The following is a 20,800-nucleotide window of genomic DNA, read 5'->3' as shown; positions in this document are numbered from 1 at the left end:
GGGTAATGAAAGCAGTTTTCTCCCTATCCTCTTCTGCCATCAAAATTTGGTGGTAGCCAGCAAAACAATCGCAAAAGGATTCAATCTCATGTCCGGCAGTATTGTCTAAGAGAATGTGAATGTTTGGTAGAGGGAAATCATCTTTAGGACTGGCTTTATTAAGGTCTCTATAATCAACGCAAACTCGCACCTCTCCATTCTTTTTTGGAACAGGGACTGGATTTGAAAGCCAAATTGGGTAATGGGAAACAATGATAATGTTGGTTTTGAGTTGTTTTTCAATTTGCTCTTTTATTTTGAGGCTCATATCGGGTTTGAACTTTCTGGGTTTTTGCTTTACGGGTGGAAAAGAAGGGTCTGTGGGTAACCTATGCACTACCACGTCAGTTGAAATGCCAGTCATATCATCATAGGACCATGCAAAGACATCTTGGAACATAGTCAAAAATTCAAGCATCTCCTTTTTCTGCCTCTCATTCAAATGAATACTAATTTGCACCTCCTTAACTTCATCCTCAGTGCCAATGTTAACCTTTTCTGTTTCTTCCAGGTTCGGTTTTGGTTTTTCCTCATATTGTTCAAGGTCCTTTGCAAAAGAATCGAATACCTCCTCATTATCACTCTCGCTTTGGAGTTCGGATTCACAGACCTCCAAGTCATGAGTGATATAGAGATTGCCGTTATTGAATTCCAGAATTGTGATATCCAAAGGGTCAAATAATTTTATTTTTGGCCATCTGAAAGAATTAATGAATGTGGGATAATAAGCAAATAAGCATACAACAAACAAATGGTCAAGCAATACAACGAAGATATAAACAAATGAATAAACAAAACAACATGACAAGAACAACTTGTACATTTTCATAAAACCTTTGATTGAAAGCAAATGGAAATGAAAACTTAACAATATTTACATGCGAAAATGTTAGTCAAAAAGTAAAATTGTTTTCATTGGCTATTTACAGATGCAACTTTTCATGAATTCACATGAATGATAAACCCCTTTCAGTTTACCGAAACTCCTTCCGAACGGGCAGGAACTCGGCTGTCCAATTGGGAATTGATCCTTCGGGGATGTCAGGAAATTCAGCTTCGCCTGGAACACTATCTTCAAATGTTGCCCCAACGAACAATTGGGCCAAACTAGCTTCAATTTCGTCAACTGGGTTGATTTCTGACATGATCACCTCGGCTGGTCGTGGGAAAGTATAATGCAGGGGTGGAATGTCAAGAGCCCTTTGCCTTCCTTCTTTCTCCGCTTTCTTGCGCTCCTTCATTTCTCTGATATCCTTAGCAGTCGGTCGGAAACCCAAACCAAACGAATCATTTTTCTCCACAATCTCCACTGGCTTTAAAATTCCTTGCAGATCTCGTCCCAGCCCTTTGTCAAATTCATAGCCTCCACGGATCATCTCCTTAGCCATCATGACACTGGCCCTTGATAGAGCTTGCTCCTCCTTTGTTATCCAACTGACGGAGACAATATCAGATGTGCTATGAGGGGTCACTGTGGAGCTTCGGCTACCCTCTTCTTTGGACTCGGAATCGATGATTACAAGGCAATCCTCTTCGGCAAATATAGTTATCAGCTTGTCATTTACTACAAATTTCAACAACTGATGTAATGAAGAAGGCACCGCCCCAGACTTGTGAATCCATGGCCTGCCAAGCAAAACGTTGTAAACACTAGGAAAGTGCATGACTTGGCAGGTTATTTGAAACTGGGCGGGTCCCATTTCAACTACTAAATCCACTTCTCCTATTGGCTCTCTTTGTGCTCCATCAAAACCTCGAACTATGGTCCCTGAAGGCCTCAGCTTGATGTCTTGCAATCCCAGCTTTTCCAAGGTGCTCCAAGGACAGATATTAAGCGCGGATCCATTATCAATCAAAACCTTCGGCAGCCTTTTCCCATTGCACCTAACAACTATGTACAGGGCCTTGTTATGTCCAATGCCTTCCGCCGGCAATTCATCGTCAGAAAAAGTAATTTGCTTGGTGAATAACACACTCCCAACCACGTGCGAAAAATTATCAACAGAAATGTCCCTAGGGATTTGAGCTTTAGTCAATACCTCGATCAACGCATCCCTATGCACATCTGAAGAAAAAAGTAAATCCAACATGGATATCTGGGCAGGTGACTTGCTTAGCTTCTCAATCACATTGTATTCACTTCTCTGGAGCCTTTTAAGAAAATCCAAGGCTTCCTTCTCAGTGATTGTTGGTTTGGCGGGTGGCTCGGAATTATTTGCTTGAATCGGAATGGTAGCTTCAAATGGACTTACGATTTTCCCTGATCTGGTGACCACTGACACTTCTTCCTTCGCGATTGACTTTTCCCCAATCTGTACAGTAGGTTCATTGTAATTCCATGGCACTTGTTGCAGACTCAGAACAGGCTCCTGCTTCGGGAATTCGATGATTACTGGCTCCAAAGCCTCACTCTCCGCTGGCGTGAGATCCAAAACAAAGGGCTTTTCGTCCTCTTCAAATGGCAATTCTATGACAAAGGGTTGGTCTGTGACCCCAAACACTTCAGCTTCCCTTGTCAATTCTTTGACCGGTTCCACATACTCCGTATCATCCAGAATAACCCCAATGATATTGGCATGTTCCGGTAAAGGGTTCCTATTTACGTTCGGCCCTTGCGCCTCCCTTTTCCGGATTACAATCTCCCCGGCTTCAACCATATCTTGGATTTTATGCTTAAGCGCCTTGCAATCAAAGGTGGCATGTCCGGGGGCCCCAGAATGATAAGCACAGACAGCTTGTGGATTATACCACGCGGGCATGCCATATGGGTAGGTAGGAGGGGGTACTGTACTAATTTTCCCGGCGGCCTTCAACTGGTCATACAATTGGTCCAGAGGCCTGCCTAAATTGGTGAATGTACGGCTAGGTGGTCGGTTGTAAGGTTCAGGAGGTTGAGGATGGTTGTAAACAGGTCTATTTGGTGGAGGAAATCTTAGGTTATATGGAGGGCGAGGTCGGTTTTGAGGTGGATTTGGTTGGGAAATTTGAAAAGGGGCTGAAAGTGGGTTAGGATAACTTGGGCGAGGTCGAGGGTGGTGGATGTTGGTGGTATATACAGGATGCGGGTTTGAGTAGTAAGGGTAATGTGGTTGGTAGGTTGGATTGTGTTGGTATCGGGGTCGGGGTGAAGGGTTTTGGTTCCAAATAAAGGTTGCATCCCCCTCCTTCTTTTTGAACGGCGGCTTTTTCACATTGCTTCCTTGACCTTGTAAAGCATCCAACTGGGATTTGAGAGCAGAGACGTTGACAATTTTCCCGGCTCTTACAAAGTCATCAAACTCTTCCAATTTATTCACAATGGCAGCAAATGAACAACCAGTCATACGGAAAATTTCTTCGAAATATGGAGGATCATGCGCCTTTATGAATGTGCGAATAATTTCATCCTCGGTCATCGGAGGCTCCACTTTCGCAGCTATCTTTCTCCATCTCTTGGCATATGTCTTATGATCTTCAGATGGTCGCCTCTTCGTTCCTTCCAAAGTAGTTCGGGTTGGTGCCAGCTCACAGTTATACTCATATTGTCTGATGAAGGCATTGGACAGATCGAGCCAGGTCTTCACTTCCTCTGGCTTTAGGTTGGAATACCAATCGAGAGCATCCCCTTCTAAGCTTTCTGGAAATAATCTCAACGGCAAATTCTCGTCATCCACTGGCTTGCCCAACTTGTTAGCAAACAAACGCAGGTGCGTCTTAGGGTTACCCGTTCCATCATATTTGTTGAACTTAGGGGTCTTGAACCCCACCGGTAGTTGTACGTTCGGAAATAGGCACAAATCATCATAATCCAACACCCCTTGTTTGCTTAAACCTTGGCTTTTCCGAATAAATTCATCAAAACGATCCAAGCGTTTAAGTAACTTCATATCAATCTGGGCAGACGACTCTCCCATTTCTGGCTTATTTTGAAAAGTGTGCTCCGGCACCACGGGCTCCGCGGTAGTCTGATAAAAAACTGGTGGGTTCAAATGCAGGGTCGGATTGTCTTGAGGCTGAAATCCTTGACCATAAGGAGGGTAGAAAGGAGGATTTTGAGTAAAAGCATATTGCGGGTTTACAGTTCCCTCAAACGTAGTTTGAAATGGAGGAATAACAAATGGTTCGGATTGTGTTTGTGTGGCGGGTACAGGTTCAGGTTGCACTCCGCTACTAACGAGCTCATCAATCAACTTCTTCTGAGCGGCCATTTCCGATGCCATTTCCCCAAATTTTGTGAGTAACTCTGTCAACTGAACCCCAGGACTTGCAGCTTCCGGCTGGGTAGTTGCGACGGCCTTATCAGATGATTCTGGTTGAGTACTCATGTCTACACGATTCCTTTGGGCTTTACTTCGGGATCGCGTAATAATGGGGCTTTTCCGAAAAGCTATTTTGAAATTTACCTGAGAATGCAAAAGACTTCTTTAGATAAATCAATGATTACTGAATTTCTGCAATTTATTCAAAAAAAGAGAAAAAAGAAAAAGACATGAGTTAGTAATTATTCAAACAATTCGGATGCATGTCTTATTTGGGGGGCCCTTTTTGTGCCAAGGGTAGGCCTAGCATGATGCAACACCTTCGAAATGGGACCCGTAATACAAACCTGTTTTTGACAATAATCCAAAATAAGAGCAAAAGAAAAGTCATTTTCATTGATAAACTTGCCAATATTTACATCATGTCACGAAGACGATTCCGTACAAGATTACCAAAACTTCTGAACCTATCTAATACAGAGTCCTTTGTTTCCCTAGCATATGAAATTCTAACACATTCAGTTTGGTCATATAATTCTGCACATTTCCTTTTCAGCTCTTGACGCTTTCCTTGTTCATTTTCATACAATTGCTTGTTTTGCTCGGCCATCCCTTTGTATGCTTCGGCAGACTTACTTAACTGCAGAATTTCCCTATCTTTTGCTTCGACAATGGCCTTTAACCTTTTCACCTCCTCAGCTGGCTCATCTTGAATTTCTTGCGCAGCGGATCCTCCTACCCAGTCTTCGTATTGTGAAGTCGTCAAACCCTTCTGCTTGAGCTCCGGGATGTATCTAAAACTCACGTCATCGGATAGCGTCACCCAGGCGTCAATAATCCGATCTTTCATAGGGATTTGATTTGGACACATTCCCCAGTTAAAAATAATGGTGACTTCGCTCATGTCAATTACGGGTGGTATTTCTTGGACACGCCCTAATTGTCTGAGAAACCTTTTTGGGGCGTACGCGGTAATCCCTTGAGTACCCAGTAGGAGAATGAATTCGGATGCCTGAGTGCGAAGAACGGGTTTAGTACAATCGGTCCAATCCAACACCCATCTAATATTTTGATCGGTCACGTTCTTCAAGAAATCCACAAACTCAGATGCATTACACGGCAGATTGTCTCTGTTAATTCTCTTGTGATGCGTGGTTATCCAGTTGTATGCGGACATTGGTAGACTCGATGAAATAGCCGATCGTCTCATGAAATGCTCCATTCCCCATATATGTAAGATCAAATTTGAACCACAAAAGAACTTTTTCCCTTTCTGACAGGTAGTGCAGGCTATGAAGATGTCGGCCAAAATGGTAGGAATAATGGAACACGGCCTATCATTAATTCCGAGAAACAAGTCATACAGGATTCTAGTGAGCTTGAAGGCTATCTTTTTGTCTTTCCTAGGAAAAAAGTAGGTTCCCGTCATGACTAAACCGTATACCCAGACTCTCTTTCGATCCCACGTTTCCTTGGAAGTAAACGAGAAATCCCCTTGATGCCTCTCAAAACCATCTCTTAGCGCAAATCGATCAAATAAGAACTTCGCCTCTATATTTTGGTCTGCCCCTTGTAGTACTGATTCCTTTAACCCAGTGAAACGGCAAAATTCAGCTTTGTTAGATACTAGCGGCAATACCACGGCAGTTCCTTGAATCGGCAAATTGAGAAATCCAGCGATTTCCTCAATTGTTATGGTCATCTCCCTTTTTCCAAGTCTAAAAGCAGAACAAATGGGGTCCCATAGATGCACCAAAGCTTCTACCAAATATCCATCGGACTTAATGTCCTTGAAATCCCCGATGTGTCCTAATCGATCGGCTATTTGGTTAACCTCATTGGGTGAGAGTAACGTGGGCCATCTTTGTACCTCCGGCGGCACTACTAACATCTGTTGCACTCGGCGAGGGCTCTCCATCTAGAAACCAAAACCGGAGTTAAATACCTTACCTACAGGTCCCATTTCTCTGGTTAACAGGAATTTAAACGTGCAAATCCCAAAAATTGAGTTAAATACCCATGGGATTTAGGTTGGCTTGTCCCTAATGCGGGATTCCCTAAGTGGCATTCCCTTTCTAAGGCTTATGCATGATGCCATTCTTATCAAAGCAGGGAAAAATGCGATTTGAAATGAGACGTGACCTAAGGAGCCCTTTGTTTGCCAGGGTAAGCCTAAAATGGTATGACATTAATTTATGAACAAAATATACCGAAATTTCTAAACGTGCAATAGCCTATCTATAAGGGTAGGTCCTAAAAGAGGATCATGCCAGACCTCTTATTTGCTAATGTTTGTGAATGCAATGGGGGCACAAAACCAAGAAAAGTTAGCTCAGTCCGATAAATACACATAACACATTGTAACAACGAAATCAACACAAGGGAATAAAGCAATAAAAAGAAGAAAGGGGTTGGACCCCTCCCCTCGTGAATAGTGTCCCTAATAGGGTAAGGTCGACTCTACCCTAGGCAAGCTAAAATGGATGCATGAGGTTAGGGTTCACTAATGCATCTAGACTCAATAAGTCATAGGTCCCCGAGCCTTCAGACTTGGAAACCAAGGGTCATCACTCCCAAGGTTCCTTGTCGGTGGCTCGAGCGATTCCCCAGGCGTTGCTACGCACACGTCGTGTTACGGCTACCCGTCTGGGCAAATCTAAAAAAAATCCTCAACCTTCGACTAAAAACTAATAGGTTATCAACCTAAAGTTTAAAGCGGAAGATCGAGTGACCCCTCGGATCATGCTACGCACACGTCGTGATACGATCACATGTCCAAGTGGGTCGCCTAAAATCCTAATAGGGTGGAGTGGCGTGACAAGCCACTAAAAGAAAAATAAATGAAGGGTAAAAATAATTAAAGCGTATGCGCGTATGCTAGTGCTCGTTTGGAGGGGAGGGATCAAGAACCAACGCGAGGCTCTAAGGTGACACACCCCCCCAAATGCAATGCGAGCGCGAGGTAAGCAAGTAAACATACATCCAATCAACCAATCATACATTCGTGAGTGAGGGAGTAGTTGGATACGCGTGAAATGCAAAAATCCTAATAAAAGGAAAAATGCAATCCTAAACACCCAAATGTGATATATGAAAAGATTAAAAGAAGAAAAAGATTGATTAAATCAAAATTGCTCGGACTCTCGAATGTCCCCAGTGGAGTCGCCAACTGTCGCGCCCCATTTTTTGATAAAATAAATAAATGGTTTAAAAATGTATTTTTTGATTCAATTTGTGATTTGGAAAATGAATTGTGATTTAAAAGAAAAATGGGTCTAAATGGGGGTTTGAGAATGCGACGATTTGACCCAAAATTATAGTTTAAAAAGGGTTTTTTGAAATAAAAAATCGGAGTCGCCACTTGGTAATGAGTTAAGGTGTACCAAGTCACCTAAAAATGAATTTTTAAAGAAAAATAGGAAAAAGTAGTAAGAAACCCCTTTTAAACGACTCCTAGTCCACGTAAACCAACGAAAAAGGTTCGGGAGTCACATTTGACGAAGGGGAAGGCAAGGATAAAATCCAAGGCACCCCTTCGACCTAGCCAAGGCTAGTTGCTTGATTTAATCAAAGATTTTCTTGTTTTAATCAAAGAATTTATTACATTTGGATGTACTACATGAATGCAAACCCTAGACCTAGGGGTATTGGGGGAAATTTCTCTTCAAAGGTTGAGTGGTGCCAATCACATTAATTGTGAAGCCCAATGACGATCCTTTGAAGAAGTCACGAATAATGCGAGTGGGATGCAAATGAATGGAATGCATGTATGCAATGTGAGGACATGAGTTTTGAAAAAGTAATAAAAAAACAATAAATATGTAAAGGAAAATGTGCACGTGAGTGGGCAAGGTACGGTATGTGAAATGATAATATGAAGTGCATGTGTGCAAGTGATGATAAAAGTGTTCGTGTGCAAGTGAAGAAACATAAAGGTGCACGTGTGCAAAATGGAACAAAAGTGTTCGTGTGCAAGTGAAGGGATAAAAGGTGTATGTGTGCAAATGGAATGAAAAGTGAAAGTGTAATGATAGAGTGGATTTAGAATGCATGAGCCTAGGGAACGCATGCATATTGGGTACGGGGAGACCTAAATCGTGACTCAATTTACCCTTTTATAGAGGGAATACAAGCGTGCTAAGGCTTAGAAAAAGCCACACTCGTCTATATCCCATATTTAAGGGGACTCTCAAGCAAATGAACCCTATAACTAGCATGAAATGCAAAAATCCTAAAATGGAGGGAAAAGGGGGTCGAGGGGCATGCAAAATGATAAAACTAAAAGAATGCATGACATGTAATGAACATGCAAACATGTACTAACGAGGGGAAATCCCTAAGGGTCTAGCGTTGGACTAGCCCATTCTATGAATTCCGACTAGCGTTGGACTAGTGGAAACGTACATTCGTCCATCACATTCATTCATGACCATGGAAAGCGAGTAGACATGCCAAACACTTATAAACACATAGCACATAACACTTAGCATGCTCAACTAGATGCAAGAACCTAATTAAAGCAAGTAACACATAACACATAGGCAATTAAAGCCCTAACTATTACATTTGCTAGCTAGGCACACGTCTTCGATAGGTCTTCATTGAATGCTCCTCCAAGCCCTATCTATTACAAGCCAAGAGGTGTACACATACCCCATAAAGAAGAACTTAAATAAAAGCAAAAGTAAATGAAATGAAAGAACTAAAGAAAGGCAATGAAAGCAAATAGTCATGTAATTTCCACGTAACACGTTGGATCACATAGAAGAGATACAAAAAGGGATAAAAGAAAATATACCGCCCCCTTTGAATGGTGACCAAATGAAAGAAAAATGGCTTCAAAACAATAAAAAGGTCAAGGTACCACTTTAATTGAGAAAAATTAAAAGAAAATGGAAACAACCGTCAAATTGAATCACTCGAAGCATTCCAAGGAAAGTAAACTACTCGTACTTAACCAATTAAGACAAACAAAAACCCAATTGGAAAAAAATTAAAGAGGTCTAAAGGGCCAATTTATTACTATTATAAACACTAAGGAACTAAAAAAACATAAAATAAAATTAAGAATCTAAGGTGAAACTTACCAAATCAAACTAGAAAATTCACAAAAAGGTAAACGAGGAGCAATTTACTAGTAGCTAAACAACCAAATGCCAAAGAATCCAAAAAAAATCAAATTAACTACAAGTCTAGGAAAAAGAAATTATTAGACCCTTCAAATTCATTCTACAATCCCTTAAGTATCTACCCAAAACAAATCAAGATGTATTAAAGAGGAAATGGCATGTTAGGAGGACAAAATTAATTAAGTTTCCAATTAATTGGGCCATGGAAGCATTAGATGGAAGCCAAGGGGTTGGAGTGCGATTTTTGAAAGTCATTTTCATGCAAAAGCCATGCAATCACGTAGAAGAAACTTTCTCTGCAACAAATTTCATTTCCAGCCGTGGCTTCTTTCCATTCTACCATGCAAACACAATCCAACAAACAAAAAAACTTGTAAGGAGATCAAACATTCTTCCCCCTCTTCGGAACGCAAAAATCCAGAAAACAAGAATATTCAAATGCTAAAACAAAATCCAGCAACTTTGACTTGTTCTTCCTATTTCATGCTGCAAAAACTGAAAACTAGCAAGGTAGACAACTAAACCAGTTTTGGTGAATTGCTGCATTACCGAGTTGCTCAAATGCACTCCTAGCACAATTAAAAATTCAGCCAATCGATCCAAGCTTCAACATTAAATCAAAGACAAGCGTAACTCAACAGGCCAACAACTCCAAATACAAATTCTGGCAGCCTCTCATGCGAAGAAAAATGAAAAAAAAAACTTTCTTATAATCTGCTGCAAATTTGTAGCTTACTCTTTGTACAGACCATCCATGAGCTCAAATCAAAACATAATGAGGCAAATATCGCATGTTACCCACTAGTATACCCCAAGACATAAACCATTTAACATGCTCAAACAAGCAAAATATAGTTCGGTGACTGCTAAAAAAAACAAAGTGCAGCAGCAATTTCCAGCCGCAATCTTTCGCATTTTTATCATGCAAACAAATTCATCAACCCAGAAATTATTGACCCAATTTAAAACATGAAATTTTGGGTGCAAGATTAAGATGGCAAATCTGGTTTTGATCATCAACAAAGGAAGGAAATTCATTATCCATCAATAATAAAAGAAGCAAATCTGGCTTTGTGCACCTTCAGCCGCAGCTTTTCTTGCATTTCAACATACAAATGTGTTCACCATATATCAGAGTTTTAACTACCAATCACCAACTAAACTTGTAACTTCATTGTAGCATTGAAACAAGAAAATGGAGCTAATCATCAAAGGTAGAAAGAAAACTAAACAGCACAAGAATGAAACAGAAAAAAACGCAGCAAGCTTTCTGCAATTCGGCACTTTACAAAATCCAGCTTTCAAACACAATCAAATCCAAACACAAGGCTTTAAACTAGGCAGCAAACCATCATCCAAACAAATAGAAAAAAAAAACTGAGCAAAATCCAGTGCAAATACAAATAAAATACGTTCAGCAAGTTGAAAAATCTGGAACATATAAAACTGATTTGGCAAGTTGAAATGCATTTTCCAGCAAGTACTTGGGCATGAATCCGAATTTACCTCGGTTAAATCATTGTGTTAAGTACCCAAAACTAACATGCAAGGCTACTTAATGAAATTACTATCATTTCTAGTTCAGATCAAGTTCGGACAGCAACTATAAACATCCACAAATCCAGAAATTCTGTTCGCCATCCTTGGATGAACTTGCATGTAGCCGTTCACTATTTCATTTTTTTTTTTTTTTTTTTAGCCGGACCAATAAACTTCCTGCAAAGCTTAATCATCTAATTTTAATTAGTCAAACACCTAACCAAGTGAAAATCAACCACTTTCCAGCAAATTTCATGCTAAAATACCCATGCAATTTCCAAAACAACTTCAACGGCTAAACTGGAAAAATTGTTTCAGCAATCCATCAACTTCCATTAAAATTTCCAGCCATGCAACCGAAATTCAGGCCACGTAGTTCACATGCAACATCAAATAAGAAACTATCTATCAGGTTGAGTCCAAAATTAAGCTCAGATCATCACAGCTAGCAAATTAAAAACCGAAACTTCCAGCTCAAGCTCTCGGCAGCTTCACTTCCTTCTCAAACAGATTTTTCTATGATTTAACCTATCATCTAACCACACAATCCCACATGCATGCTTATAGTCAGCTTCATCAACCCATAAACAACTCATCTAAGTTCAGAAATTACCTTAGCTTGAAGCCTAAAACACACGACTAGCAGCTGCAAATCCTCCACTCTCGGCTGTCCAGAATTGCAGTCCGCAACTCTCCCTCTCCCTGGCTCAAACTTGCGGCTGGATTGGAGGAAGTTTGACTCTCGGTTCTCTCTCTCCCTCTCTCGGTTGGTCTTGAAGTGAGGCTGGAAGATAAGCTAAGTCCTCACCTCTCTCTCTCTCGTCGTTATTTCCAAAGAAGCTGATCACTTCACAGCTCCCGGCATAGGAACAATTGAAAAAATAAAATGTTATGGTGAGTGATAATGATTGTAGTGAACTGGCAATGATATAGCGTAGTGGGATGTATATATTGAGGTATTGGGAGTGGAGTGGAGTGGAGTGGAGTCGGCAATAACAATGGAAGGTGCTAGGTTGAGAAGTGGAAAATGGAGCCGGCAGAAATAGAATTGTGATTTTTTGATTTTTTTTAATTTATTGAATAGAAACTAAATCTAAATAAACTAGAATCCACAAAGCACAATTTTCCATTTTTCATCAATTTCCTCTTTTCTTTTCTTTTCTTTTTTCACAAATTTTACGTTAAAACTTAAAACTAAAACTAAAACTAAAACGTGAACAAAATTAATATGACAAATAATTAGCAAATAAAAGACAAATAAAAAGGTAACAACTAAAATGCAGACAATCTAAAACAAAATCATGAATTAGATGCAACATACAAATTATTTAAAAATTTGGTGTCTACAAGAGAAGGGAGTGAGAACCGACAGTCTACCAAGACCAACCTTGGATAGTCGAAAAAGGAAGGGACTGGAAGGAAGGCGCCGGCTCGGGTGTATTCCCTAGGGCAACATTAGGTCCTTAACCCGTCTGAGGATGAAGAAGGTACGATCCCTGACTCATCTGATAGATTCTAGTGCTAAGAAAATTTTGAGGACGAAATTCTTTTAAGGAGGGGAGTATGTGACACCCCGAATTTTTGTGTAAGAGGAAAGAGTGTGACGACTGGAAAAATTCGCTCATATTTTCTAAAATACCTTTTTATTTTGATTAGATTACTTTATAATAGCTATACTACTCATTTACCTCCCCAGTGGTTGGAATAAAGAATAGAATTAAGAGTTTTTCCTTTACTTTCGTCGTTCGGGTAAACTAGGATTTTTTACGTCTTTTGATAGTGTGATTATTTGGTACGGAGTGTGTACTAAATTTGGTGGTTAAGAGTGAGTTTTAGATAATAAAAAAAGGTGTCATTATAAATAATAATAATAAGTTAGTGAATGGTAAGTAAAAACCCTAATACGTGCGAGTTAAGGAAAAACAGTGTGAACCGACGGGTTCCGTTTGTTACTGAGTGAACACACCTCTTGACCACCAAGTATAGAATAATGATAGCCAAATAATGAGGAATTGAGAAATGAAGTGATGAAGGATGTGACAGCCCTACCTCCCCCTAAGGCGAACAAGAGGGTTCGGCGGACAGCCTGCCCAACTCTCGCCAGGACTACTAAGCCGAACATACGAGGTCTAAAGCATTCCGAAGGATATTACCGCGATCAAACGCTTCAACGAAACAAAGAATGAAGAATGAAAACAAAAATTAAAATGAAAAGCTGTGGCCACGTCACAATCCGGCCAAGACTTGGCCGGATATTCGACCAGATTCCGTGAACAGTTTTCCTGCCAAATTTTTTCTCTCCACGTTAAAACTTAACACTCGTCCGAAATCCCTAACGGATACCAGAAGTGTTCACCAAAGCCAAATAGAAGTACCATTTCAAACAAGTACACTTAATTTACATGGTTAAACACTTTAAGATATATACAATGAAAGGTTCAAAAGTTTAACTAGCAATACAAGTCGGAATATTCACAAGTGATCAAAGTACAATTAGGGTTTTCTTGCACAGAGGAGCATAATCAAAAGGGATGTCTATCACTAGCTCGACTCTTTTCCTCAAAATCATGGTTTCCAACATGTTGAACCCTGTAAGCAAAACAAAGGTAACGGGAAGGGGTGAGCTTATGCTCAATGAGGTACAAAAAATATAAGCAATCAAGAATCATGGAGATTTGCTTTTAATCAATCAAATATACATGCCCAATAAGGAAATGAATAAACATCTCAATTAGAAAGAATACAGGTGGCTCTTAAGAGCTAAATTCCCGTTGCAGTACTTGATAAACTCGTTGACCCACCGTCAACATTTAATGAAACAAATATGTCCGTAGATCCCTATTACGCCAAATCCAATTCACCAAACATACCCCTTGCCGGGCCCGAACGCCAAACATGAACAAGAATGGTAATACTTGAGTATACCGGGAGTCCAGAGTCTCCAATACCCAAAGATTCCCCAGGAACAGTCCCCATATTTATCAATTTTCCTCGACCAAACCCTTGCTGGCTCGATTCCATTGACTCCCTGTGGGGTTGAGCACAGGTTTAACAGGAAGGTCGTTGGATACACATTCAAACGATATCAGGTCAGGCACAATAACAAGTTCAAGCGTATAACAGGCACGAGTAACAGGTTCAAGCATATACAGTGACTCGACAAGTAAGCAAGAGAGACGAGTGTGATGAAGTACACCCTCGTCTCGTCTAGAATTAAGCAGGTGTTACAGTCATTCAAGTCACACATTGCAGGTACAAGTAAAACAGTTAAGCAACAAGTCATCGAGTGGTACACTCACCAGTTCAAACAAGGATAACTTCAAAATTTTCCTTCCAAAGGATGCCTTTGATCACCGGCACGTCCAAGAACAACCAAAGAAAACCATTGAGACTCGAGTACGAGTCGTATGCCTACAGTACGTAGTAGGGTGCTAAAGGTAACAAGATAACAAGGTAAGCAGGCAACAAGTGAAATCATGACACGAGTGATTTTAAGGCTTTAAAACTTAGAGGTAACAAGATACAAATTTGCCTTTCAAACCAGAATTTTTGCAGCCATGACACAAGTGAAATCATGAAGTTGTTCACCTCCAAATCGAAACAGTTTTCACTCAAATTCAAGTACAAAGGTTTAACCAAACATCTTAAGTAAGTTTATCACCAAATCGACCCAAACTTGAAGGAATCAAGTAGCCCTAAAATTTTGAGCAGCATGCCCTTTGTATTTCGCTATTTTCCAGCCATTTATGGCTTCATTATTTTCCTCAATTCAGTCCAAATTCACACATAAGCAATCTCAACACAATAGCCTTCAACTAGGCTCAATTTCATCCAAATACAAGGCAAGTCTAGGAATGCAACCGGAAGCCAAGTTTTAAGGACAAAAGCTTAATAGCAGGTTTGACGTCTCTTGGCGTTTCAGTCACAACTGAAGTTACGTTTACCGTATTGGTGTACACTTTGTACCGTTCGAAACTAAGACAAAGGGTTACAACTTTCATGAAGAAAATTCAACCCAGTTCACAGTTGATCTAGGTCAAATTTGCAGATTACAGAACCAGAATTTCATTGTCAGTTTGGTTATCAGCACTGGATTTAAATGGCAATAACTCAAACTACAAATTTCTGATTGAGGCATTTTTAGATACGTTGGAAAACTGAGATATAGGGCTAAAACTTTCATGTTTTGGCCAAAGGCTGATTTGATACGAATTAAAGCGAAAAAAGAAGCCAAACATGTGAAATCTCAAAGCTCCCCGCGGAAAAGAACATTTGGCAGTCAAGGGTATTTCGGTAATTTCACATGTTACAGTACTTAGATTGATCTGAAATTTTATAGGAAGCTATATAACATCATTTTCTATAACTTTCATGTTTTGACCTAAGCCTGATTCGGCCTCTAACATGGACGAATGAAGCTGGTCAAAAGCAGGCAGTTTAATCTTAAAGCTGAAAATTTGATGAATTCAAGGTTTACATTCTCATTCTCATTCATTTTAATTTTCGTTTTCATTCTTCATTCTTTGTTTCGTTGAAGCGTTTGATCACGGTAATATCCTTCGGAATGCTTTAGACCTCGTATGTTCGGCTTAGTAGTCCTGGCGAGAGTTGGGCAGGCTGTCCGCCGAACCCTCTTGTTCGCCTTAGGGGGAGGTAGGGCTGTCACATCCTTCATCACTTCATTTCTCAATTCCTCAAGTATAGAATTTACAGAAAGTGCACCTGTGACCATATCTTCGATCCCTTCAATATCCACATTAATCATAGCATGTACACTTGCATTAGCCTTTGGTCTAGCTTCTCTAGCCTTGCTTTGTTAGTCATATTTCTAGGCGGCTTTGGGCAATCCCTAGCACGGTGACCAACTTGTCCATAGTTGAAACAAGCTTTAGTCCTCACATAACACTTACCAAGGTTACGATGATGACAAGTGAACATTCCAGAATTATAGGGACATTCGCTCTTGTAGACATTCTTGCAACCCTACTTGAACCACAAGCACCCGTAGAATTAACTTTAACTTTCTTAACCAATTTGAAAGTTTCTCTAGGTTTTTGGTTACTTGGATTTCCTTCAAACTTAATAGGTCTAGGATATTTAGCTCTTTCCACTTCTTGAACCCTAGCTATCTCAATCTTGGCCTTCAGACTAGTTTCAAACATAACACTATAGTTAGATGTAGCCATATTTACCATTTTTGCTTACACCTCACTTAACAAACTATTCTTATATCTTAGCATCTTCAGCAACTCGTTTGCCATGATAGTAGGAGAGAATTTATCTAGAATAGTGAACTTATGGATATACTCCATAATCAATATTCCAATGGTCTATCTTAAATTTTCAAATTACTGCATCCTTTGCAGCCTAATAGCAGGAGGGAAGAAATGTACTATGAACTAATCCCTAAAATGAGTCCAACTGACAAGTGATGCAATAGTTGGCTCCACTGCCATCCACCACTTACTCATATCTCTAACTAAAAAGTGCTTAATAATAAGGTACTTTATTCCTTTTGGCTCATTTAATAAAGCAAAATTATTCTAAACTTCTTTTATCCATTTCTTGGCTTTATCTAGGTCAAGCGCACTATCAAAATTAGGCACATGAATATTTTTCATGCACTCATAATAAACATGGGTCCCAATCAGACCTTGAGTGTTAGAATTTGCTTGATGGCTAAGGTTTCCTTCAAAATTGCATTTAGGTTAGCTTGATTTTGCACTTTGGTTGTTAGATTGGTTGTTGTTTGAAGTAGCTCGGGAGGCATGTTTAATTGCACATTCATTGGTACAATACCCATAGTGTTTGAATCTTGATCTTGGAGAGGGGTTTGTTGGGTATTGTTATTCGTATTTCGAGATCTTCCTCTAGCTGGCATAGTCCTATTCATATTAAATTGTTGCATACTACTCCTTGATTTATAAGGGAAACCATATTTTTATTAGGTCAAAGCAATAAAAACATAATCACGTGAGCAAAATAACGTTGCAACATTTTAATAGTAAGGAAATTGAAATTGCAATTTAACTTAATCATAAAATGCAACTTATTTAAATTAGACAAAGTAAACAAACAACAAAATCCCTTGTTTCATAAATAAACAAAATTCAAACTACTACTATTTCTACCAATTGCTAAGCTTGCAACTAATCCATATAATACTAATTAACTCAATTACCAAATCTACGTGTAATCAATGATTTCTTCTATAATTTCTTCAATTTGTTCAATCGGCTCTTCCTTCGAGTCCTTAACTGATTCATCATCTTCATTCTCATAACAATATTTTTTATTTACTGGAGGGGATGGAATTCAATGCAAAAGTGTGTGCAACAATTCATATGTCCAAACTAATTCTCTTTGAGTCACCAGGTCAATGTCTATCTCATCATTTAATTCTCTGATTTGCCTTTTGAAGGTTTGATCAAAGTTTCAGTTAGCCTCCACACAACCTCTTTTCCAACACTTTTTTCCTTCTTCCACTTCCACTAGCTTACATCTCAACTCCCTAATCTCAGTTAGAGGCCATGGTTGTTTTCTACGTCCCTAATCTCAATTGGAGGCGATGGTTGTTTTCCATGTGCTTGTTGCATTCACTTGTCAATATTCATGACTCCTCCCTATCACAAACCCTCTAATCCACAACTTCATTAAGCAACTCCACTGGAATTGACATTTCCTTGTTACCTACAAATAAGGTTTACTTATTAATATCTTGAACTATGTACTAAGTCATACAATTAACTATCGCATTTATGCTCTAGATCTTAAAATTGGAGTCCCAATACTACTCAATATCACACCCCAATCTGCCACAATTTGGAACATAACACGCCATGAAACTCAAGAAGCGAATTCCTTAAGTCTCACAAGGCATTTTGCTTTCACTAGCCATAATATGGAACATAATGCTCCATAAAATTTAAACTTTAATAAACTAAACATATGTTCAAATTGTAAAGTAACCATAGTTAAATATCTACTCCAAGCGTAGCCACTTGGCCTCTCCAAATTTCAACAACACATAAACTAATTATCATTCTCCTCCATGTAAACTATATCATATTCTGCACTATCATTTACAAAAATAATGTATCCAAATTGATGAACAAACATAAACTCATACGATAATACTCAAGAAAAATCGATATGTGAGGGAAAGAGGATTTCTTCTATTATTACTCAAACGAGGCTACAAGTCTTTCTTACAAAAGGATAACGAATGGAGGTTACTAAACTCGTCGATATCCAATGTGGCTGACTTATAAGTAATGCATTATATTAACGAAAAGAAACTCCTCCTAACTAATCACTAAAACCCATGGGCATTAGTCCCATATTATCATTGCTGTAAACCAACCATGCAACTTATTTAATGAACCAATCAAATAAAGACATATGACTACTAATAAATAATGTTTGGCTTAATATTTTTCCTACAATGCTTTCCTTAAATCAAGTTCCTCTAATTTTAACACATCCAACATCTTCTTTAACTTGACAAATGTTTCTATTTTCAATGCCTTGGTGGAAATGTCTGCCACTTACTCTTAAGTTTTAGAATAATCTATCTTAATTTCCTTTTCTCAAGCTAGTTCATGTATGAAGTGATATTTGATATCAACATGTTTGCTATGCCCATAGAGAACTGAATTTTTGGATAACTCAATTGCTAACTTACTGTCACAAAAAATTTGTATAGGATCAACCTACTTATGTTATAGAATACCAAGCACGCGATGCAATCACGAAGTCTGAGTTGTACCGTTAGCTGCTGCAATATACTCCGTCTCTACTATAGACAAAGTTATCACTTGTTACTTCTTCAAACTCTAAGAAAACACTACTGAACTAATGAAAATGCATATCCTAAACTCTTGCTCTCAATTGTATCACCTACCCAATCACTATCTGTAAAACCCAATAACTCAAATGGATCATTTTCTAAATAAAAAATACCATCACTCCAAGTATCTCTAATATATCTCAAAATCCTCTTAACTGCCTGCAAATGTGACTAACATGAATTTTCCATGAACCTGCTAATCAAACTAACAGCAACATTAATATTTGACCTTGTAGATGTTAAATATCTCAAACTCTTACCAAACTTTTAATATAGATGGGATTCGCATATCCACCAGCACCTTCTTTGGTCAACTTTAATTTTTCTTCCATAGAAGTTAGAACTGGTTAGTTGTATTCATTTTAAACTTCTTCAGAATATCACTTGCTTATTTCTTTTGAAAAATAAAAGTCTCACGATCAAACTGAAAGACTTCAATTCCTAGAAAATAAGACTTAAGTTCCATGTATATCATCTACTTAATCGTGGTCTCACTGAACTATATAATCATCTAGGGATTATTTTTCCTTAAAGATTAAATGATTTACATACATGTATAAAATAAGGATGTCACTATGGGTAGAAGATTTAATATATAAAGTGTGATCATACGAATACCTCTAAAAATTATGAGTAAGAAAATAGGAGTCAATTCTCGTATACCACACCCTCAAGGCTTGCTTCAGTTTTTTGACCTTTTCTAATAAAACCTATAGGATGCTTTACTTATACCTCCTCATTGAGAACTCCATTTGGGAAAGCTGACCTAACATCCATTTAGTAAATTCTCCAGTTATTCTAAGCAGTATGAGAGATTATCATACAGTCTATGTCAAGTCTGGTAACAGAATTAAACACTTCAAAATAATCAATTCCAAGTCTCTACTTGCACCCTTTCATCACTAGTCTCACTTTGTATCTATCAACTTTTTCATTGGGTTTAAATTTTGTCTTGTGCACCTATTTTACTTCAATGGTTTTTTACCCATTGAAAGAGAAGTAAACTCTTAGATGTCATTCTTTTCAATGGAATAAATTTCTTCATCCATTATTCCCAACAATCAGTATAGGCTACCTTCTTATACACTACTAGGTCACAATTTGCAAATAATAAAAAATTAACAATATTTAGTCAGAAAGAATATCATCTAGAATAATCATACAATCTTGCAAACGAACTGGCATATGCCACTGAGACTGTAGACGTCCAGTTAACTCAACTTGCTGATCTTGAGCAACTCGTGGTGGCTGAACATCATGATTAAGTTCTTATTCTTGATAATTTATAGTCACCTTTGTTGTCTTGGGATCTCCAATAGATCAGTTCCAAATACCTCTTTTGTCAAAAGTCACATCTCTACTTACTATCACTTTCTCTATCACAAGATTACACAATTTGTAAGTCCGAAAAGCTTCACTGTAGCTAATATAAATACATACTTCTTCCCCTTATCGTCAAGTTTCCTTCTCAACTGATTGGGAACATGAGAATAGGTAATGTAGCCAAATTATGTGAGATGGCCAACAAATAAATTGCATAAGAAACTGCCTCTTCCCAAAAGTAGTTTGGCATATTTTTCAACTTTAGCACACACATTTTATCATATCTATAACTATCCCATTCTTCCTCTCAGTCACTCTATTTTATTGTGGAATGTACATAAAAGTTAACTGATGCTAAATACCATTTTTCTCAAGAAAATCATTACATCAAATATTTTTTATCCTTAAAATTTTAATCTGACAGCCATTTTGCTTCTCAATAAATGTATTAAAAAATTTAAAAGTCTCACATGCATCAGACTTTTGGTTCAAAAAATACACGCAAACTTATCTACTAAAATCACCAATAAAAGTAATAAAATACTTGCAACCACTATTAGAATGAATCTCCACTATGCACAAATCTAAATGAATAACCTCCAATAATCTTTTTGCCTTTCAAAATTTATCAGTTTGAAAAGCATCTCTATGTTGCTCTCCGAAAACGCACATATCACAAATTC

The 20,800-nt window shown here is 38.5% G+C and overlaps 1 protein-coding gene across 1 annotated transcript in view; it reads right to left on the bottom strand.

Annotated features, from left to right (window-relative positions):
• Positions 1-2,798, bottom strand: part of LOC140016196 (uncharacterized) — a 73,702-nt gene extending 70,904 nt beyond the window's left edge. Inside the window, exon 1 of the mRNA XM_072069649.1 lies at positions 1,246-2,798. Within this exon, the coding sequence (XP_071925750.1) occupies positions 1,246-2,798 (1,553 nt within the window). The remainder of the gene's footprint in view (positions 1-1,245) is intronic.
• Positions 2,799-20,800: the final 18,002 nt, after the last annotated feature.

This window comes from Coffea arabica, chromosome 1e (genome assembly GCF_036785885.1).
Source record: "Coffea arabica cultivar ET-39 chromosome 1e, Coffea Arabica ET-39 HiFi, whole genome shotgun sequence".
NCBI classification, from domain to species: domain Eukaryota; kingdom Viridiplantae; phylum Streptophyta; class Magnoliopsida; order Gentianales; family Rubiaceae; genus Coffea; species Coffea arabica.
The sequence above is the reverse complement of the archived record's forward strand: the minus strand, read 5'-3'. Positions and strand labels throughout refer to the sequence as shown.